The 6,707-nt window shown below is 31.3% G+C and overlaps 1 protein-coding gene across 7 annotated transcripts in view; it reads right to left on the bottom strand.

Moving 5' to 3' along the window:
* Positions 1–6,707, bottom strand: part of NOX4 (NADPH oxidase 4) — a 137,583-nt gene that overhangs the window by 65,061 nt on the left and 65,815 nt on the right. For all 7 annotated transcript variants that reach the window (XM_025042647.1, XM_015600601.2, XM_025042643.1 and 4 more), the window contains one exon: positions 3,028–3,088. In XM_025042647.1, the coding sequence (XP_024898415.1) occupies positions 3,028–3,088 (61 nt within the window). The remainder of the gene's footprint in view (positions 1–3,027; positions 3,089–6,707) is intronic.

A 6,707-nucleotide genomic window follows, 5' to 3' on the forward strand; every position in this document is an offset into this window, starting at 1 on the left:
AAGGAGCTCCAAAATGATAATACATACCTCCCATCCACCCAATCAAAAAAAGTTTGACCTGTTTTGCTACAATGTTTGGACTTCTTTTACCTCTTCTTCCTAAACACAGTCTAAAAAACAAACAAACAAACAAAACAAAACAAAAAAACCTTAGCCTGCTAATCACCAGGTAGTGCATATTAGAACAAAATGAATCATTATTCAGATGTAGACTTTAAAATCATGCCTTTTATATGATTCCCATTAAAATCTAAGTCCTCCTATAGCTTACAGTGCCCAATATGCCACTCACCTCTCCAAATCTCATTTTCTACTACTAGTCCCCTCAGTGTCTGTATTCCAGCCCCACTGCCCTCTTTAGTGTTGCTGGAACAACCAAAGTAATAATAAAAACTAAAAAATAAGATAAAAATTCAAAATTAAAAAAATTAAAACCAAAAAAATTACAAGTAAAAGGTAAGAAAACAAAAGTGATAGGACTTTGCACCAACTGTTTCCTTAGCCTAAACACAATTCTTCCTGAAATCTACCTGACTTATGCCCTCACCCACTTACATGTCTGCTCAAAAAGTCTATAACTGAACACTCTATCTAAAATAGCACTACCACCTTCATCATCATTCTTATTCCCTTACCCTTCTTTACTTTTCTTCACAGTACTTATCGCTATCTAACGTTATATATTATTTTTTTGTGTTTGTTTGCTTGTTTGTTGGAGGTCTCTACTGACTAGAATACAGTCTCTATGAAAGCAGGGACCTCACCTGTTTTGGTTAATGCTGTATCTCCAGAAACTAGTGCAAAATCTGGCACATAGAAGGTATTTAATGAATACTTTACTATTAGCCAAAATAACAAATAGTTTAAATGTTTTCTTCCACGAATCACTAACCCTTTTAACTTGCTAGTCATAGCAACAAAAACAACAAAAACAGTATTTTTAGTCACTCTTTTGTAGATGTGTCAATTGATAATTTGTATTTATTATGGGTTGAGACTAAAGTTTATGCTATGTAAACATTAGTCTACATAGACTAAAGTTTATGCTATGTAAACTTTAGTCAGTGGCATAGGACATAAATGGAAGGACACAATTAAAACTACTAAGTGTTCCTAATAAGGATTAAAATAAATGAAATAATTTATTTTAATGAGCTACTGACAATAGAAAATAACTTTGTGAAGAAACTCACTAACAATAGCTAGTAATAAACCATCATAAAGTTTCTGCTTACCCTGCTGAATTAAATTATATCTTCATTGTACTTGTTTCCCTTTAGATGCAGAATTCTATCAATTACCATCCATTATTGAACTTAATTCTTACTATACCGCAATTCTTACCAGAGAAGAACATCACTCATTCTTTATTTGTCAAATGGTGCAAAACAAGTGTGATTATATCAACTAGTTATCATGAAAATTACAGCTTCCATACTACATTGGTATTTTTCTAACAATGGACTACCATGATCTCTTTTGAATGCTATCACATGAACAATAGCTATTTAAGCTTGATTTTTCTTGATTCCAAACAGGTCATCATTGCTTAAAGATCTTTTGATTAATTTCATTGTTTGCCCATGAGATCCAATGTTGCATATTTTGACCATTTTCTTCAAGTCTCCAATTCCAAGCCAGCTGCCTTTTCTATAGACAAAGAATTTTATGCTATTTTTTAAACTGTTTGATATAAGCTCTTTCAACTATCTTTCTTCCTAAAATATTTCTGTTTTATTATACAATATCTTGTCTTTTCCTGATTTTTACAGAAATTAGTTCCTCCCTTCCAATGCTAATTTCTCTACCTGTGCTTACACATCAATTTCTCCTACTTCCTAGTTTCCATCCCTATTCCACCACTCACTCCTTCTCCTGTGCCTTTCAGCATCAATGTCTTCCCCTGATTTTAATTGATCCAACTATCAAGTTATTAATACTACTTTCATTATGCTCCAAATCCTTTCATAGTTCCCAAGCATCTCTAATTATTCTATTATCTCGTCAAGGCATTTAAGATCTTCACCAAGATCAACTGACCCTAAATGGGTTTTCTATGCTACTCCTAGAACAAAATCTTTGCTTCTGCTAGACTGATTTCGGCTTAAATATGGTTTAATCATTATCTTCCCTGATTTTTGACAGTGCTGTGAATTTCACTTAAATGACCTACTTCTTTTCTCATTTGCCTTATTTTCAAGGTTCAGCTCAAATTCTATCTTCTCTGTGATGCTTCCCTTATAGCCCTAAACTATATTGATTCTATCTTTTTCTGATTCTCTGTAATTTTCACAAATCCTACTTAACAATCAATTACAATTTATTTTTACTTATATCTGCATTCATGTTTATTCTTGCATCCTTTCTTTTGAGTAAATAACCTAAACAACCAGACAACAGGCTAAGATTTACTGAACACTCACTTGCCAGTCACTCTGTTGGGTCAAGGGAATATAAGAATGAATAATGTTTCTTTTATTTATTCAGAACTCTTAACACATTCTCTCAGGTAATAAAAAGGTATTTATTGAATAAATGAATAAAATATAACCACTGATAGGCTTATTAAAAATGACCACTATTCCAAAGATATTGTGGAGCTGATAATACCACAAAAAAGGTCAAGCAAGAAGTAAAAGATTTTTGTGATATCAATCTCAAGTATTGATTATTTCGAGAGCAAAACCAACTACTAATTTTAAAATCATGTTTTCTAAAAAGAACATTTTAGTGTTCCCATTATTGCCAGCACATCTGACAAGTAGGTGGAAACCTATGATTCGTAAATACAGTGAACAATACATTATTAACAATTACTAATATCCAAGACATTCTAATTCTTAAAAATGCATCTTATAAGAAGAGAACATAAATATCAAAACTATACAAGCAAAAAAAAAACAAACAATGCTTAAGAAAACATACAAATTTCTAAACATGCTGGTAATTCCACTACTTAAACCCAACAAAATTTTTGTATGACCCATTATTTTCAAAGCATGTATCTTAAAACTCTGTTCTACATACCTGTCCAGTCTCCTACTATTTTAAAGTGGATGCCAAATGTTGCTTTAGTTTCAGTAGGACACTAAAAAACAAACAAACAAACAAACAAACAAATAAATACTAGAATCAATTCAGAATAATAATTATGTATTACTAGGTATCATTGAATACAATGTTTATTCTTATAGCAAAGCCCCCAAATCAATAGAAAATAGGAAGGAATGGACTAAAAATTGTATAGAACCCCATCATTGGAAGACAAAAAAAATAAAGAAATGTCAACTAGTCAATATTACAACACACATTTCTCTACATACTCATAGATTATATAAAACAACATAATACACACAGTCTAAAACTGCTAGTATATTACCTGTAACTACAAATCTTGCTTAAATACCTTTTGAGTTAAGATCTCAAAGAGGATATAGCTTTTAACTACAAAGGAAGAAATGGAGACTAGTAATTTTAGTGTCCTTTTTTCTTCAGATATTATTACATACTTCACATCCTAACAAATTCCAGAAAAAATTATATAATTTAAATATTATATTATTAAAATTTCATTTATAATTATGACTCTAATATTTAATTATTTCACTTAAATTCTATTTTTTAATAACTCTGAGATTAATCAGTTTTGTCATCAGTAAACCTCCAAATAAGATTTTGTGATCTGTAAAAACCACCGACCATTTTTACTTCATACTACCTAAGGCTGGCCAGAGTTTCTATGCAGTAAAAATTGTAGTTTCCAGAAAGCAAGAATTCCAGCAGAGTTCCAACCTACCAATCTGACTGTCCACAGGTTGCCTGATGTTTACCCCACTGACTTAGGTTATGAAAAGAAAATGTAAGCCAAGAAGATATCAGAATAGGGAGCAAAAAGGTTTGTCTTTGTGTGACAAAGTGTGCACCTGACTTGACTTAATCTCATAATGTATTCTGAAAGAAAACATACATTTATGCCAAGTACTCATATCTGTTTTATTCCTTCAGCACAGACATTGTAAAAGATATTTACATATGATGTAAAACATCTTCTCAGTTCTTAAAGGAGCCTATAAACCTTATTTTTTTAAGAGCTGGCCAAATGTATCAGTATAGCTTTTAATATTGATGTGGTTTTGAATAGATAAAACACAATATTTTTCTCTTAAATTCTTGGGAACAATGGCTTTATAAATTACTGATACTTCCTCAAACTAGCTAAAAATTAAGGAGAGCTTTTTACACCGTTTTTGCCCAATCATATCACTGCAAATTTGAAGGGGGCCTGCACACAATAACACACAGAATGGCTTCAGCATGTGTGGTTTGAAACAATGACTGAAGATTTTAGAATCACATTTTAGTAACTTTGCATAAATAATGTTCAGATTCACTAATGTTGCTTAAAGCACAGTGTAGTTATTCTTTAGTGTTTTCTTACTATCTTTCAAAGAATGTTTAGAAAATTTCTCAAAGAGAAGAAATAATAAAGTATTGATATCTATGACTATCTTGTTTTTTCCTAAAACATTAATAAAGAAATATGCTCATGACCATTTTTAGTTAAAAAAGTTGCAAGATAATATGTGTAGATAAGATCACATTATTAAAATAAAAAACAGATATTAGTGGGGGGTTTTTTCTATACATAGAAATAAGTTGAGAATATATAATATTCTACTAGGAACATTAACTTCTGATACGTAAAATTAAAGAAGGAGAAAAAGAATTCATTTCACACACATCAATTTTTTAAAAAATTATTATTAGCTTTTGTAGTTTTTAATTTTAAATACTTTAAAAAATTAAATCTAAAACGAAGCATTAAAATATTGCTGTCTTTCTTTAGGCTCACTTAAGTTCCTTAGATGAAGAGAACGGAGTTTGGCTCATGGTGACCTTAATGTAAGTAGTAGAACATAGAACACCTTAGTTTAAGAATAAGAAAATAAAATGACAGAATATATGACAACAGATCTGGGTTAATGTGTACTTTGCTATCCTGGAGAAAAAAAATAACTTTTTCTTCAAATTATTTGTTCAACATGGTACTAGGTTTTTAATGTGCTCAAAAGACTAATGATTTTATAACAGTCCCACAAAAATATAAACAGATATTATGTAATTGTCTTACATTTGGGAACTAAATGTAAAAATGATGTCACTGCACAAGGATTTACTCAACATGGAAAAGAAATTTAAAGCTACAGTGTTTGTTTTTTAATTTATTAAACCAGAGAAAACGATCGTAGAACATGATGTTCTTTAACATTATTGTCAGGTCTTTATTTTTAACTCTTTCTTCAAAAGCTCTTGTTTCACATTTTCTGCTCCTGTTCAACATTTCCACCTGAAATTTATTCTAAATGGAATATATCTAAAATTTCTGTTATCTTACTTGCCAAAGTTATCTTCTCCTTCTCATTTCCCTGTGTCTGGACATGGACCCTACACCTCCTTATCAAAACAGAGGCTCAAATTTCAGAATAATACCGAGTATTTCTCTTTTTGCCAGCATCTAATTTTCAAGTCCTTTCAAATAATCTTACCAAAGAAAGTGTCTAACTGCAGCAATATCATATTGATTAACCTTTTGTGTCTATATGAGGAAAAACACCCACCTTCTTTCTTTCCTATAGTCTATGGCCAACTACATTTGTTCCAAATTCTTTCCAACTTTATATTCCATGTTCTTTCTCGATTCACTCTAATCCAGCTAACCCAGCATGAATCAACTAACACATTTTCCTGTCCTTTCATTTCCCCACTTGCTAGTTTAGTCATTTAGAATGACTTCATCCTCATTTCTTATATTGAACCCCAGCAATTCTTTAAGGCCTCTTAAATGCCACTACTTTCATAAAGAAATTCTTATTTTCCCTCCACAAAAATTTCTCACTTCACAGAAACCCCGAATTATCTGATTTTATGCCTTTTATTACAGTCTATCTCTTTTAATTTTATGTAATTTATCCATACATTCAATAACGATGTATTGAGTACACAAAATGTTCCACAGACTATACTAAGAGCTCATGCAATTTCGCAAATGAGGATTGTTCTAAAAGTAAGTAAGGAGATAATGAGCCAGGAACACGGAATCTATCATAATTAATGTAGCATCATGACTCTAAACATTTTGACAAATATAACGTTTCAATGTTTACTTGTTTACTTGATAGAAAAATACTGTTTACTTGTATACGTGCATGACGAAATTACACTCAGTATTAAACAGAAAGATTCTGGAGGAGTATATAAAGAACTTTTACTAACTTTGATAAAATGTGTGAATTTATGTCATCTCCCTCAAAAAAACAAAAGAATAAAATGACAGTTTAGAAAAATAAAAATGCAAACCTCAATAGCAAAGGTGAAATGGAGAGTGATAACAATAATGAAGTGTCACAAATTTTGAAAGGTGAAATGTAGATAAGACGGTGCTTTGGGAACTGAGTCAATTGAAAAAAACATACAAAGCTGAAATGCCACTACCTTTAAAAAGGGGATCACCTTGAGAAGCAAGCCCATCTTTCCCTCACAACTTTGGGACATCTTAGGTCTCAGAGATAGTAGAAGGGAACTGGAGTTAAGAACTCATGATTTAAAAAAAAAAGCTGGAATAATTTGACCCCCAAGCGAGAGCCCAGCAACTATTCCTCCATAAACTCAGAGACAAGTAGGTGAGACAAAAAGGGCTCTAGATGCAG

Source organism: Pteropus alecto, unplaced genomic scaffold, assembly GCF_000325575.1.
Source record: "Pteropus alecto unplaced genomic scaffold, ASM32557v1 scaffold7, whole genome shotgun sequence".
Classification (NCBI taxonomy): Eukaryota; Metazoa; Chordata; class Mammalia; order Chiroptera; family Pteropodidae; genus Pteropus; species Pteropus alecto.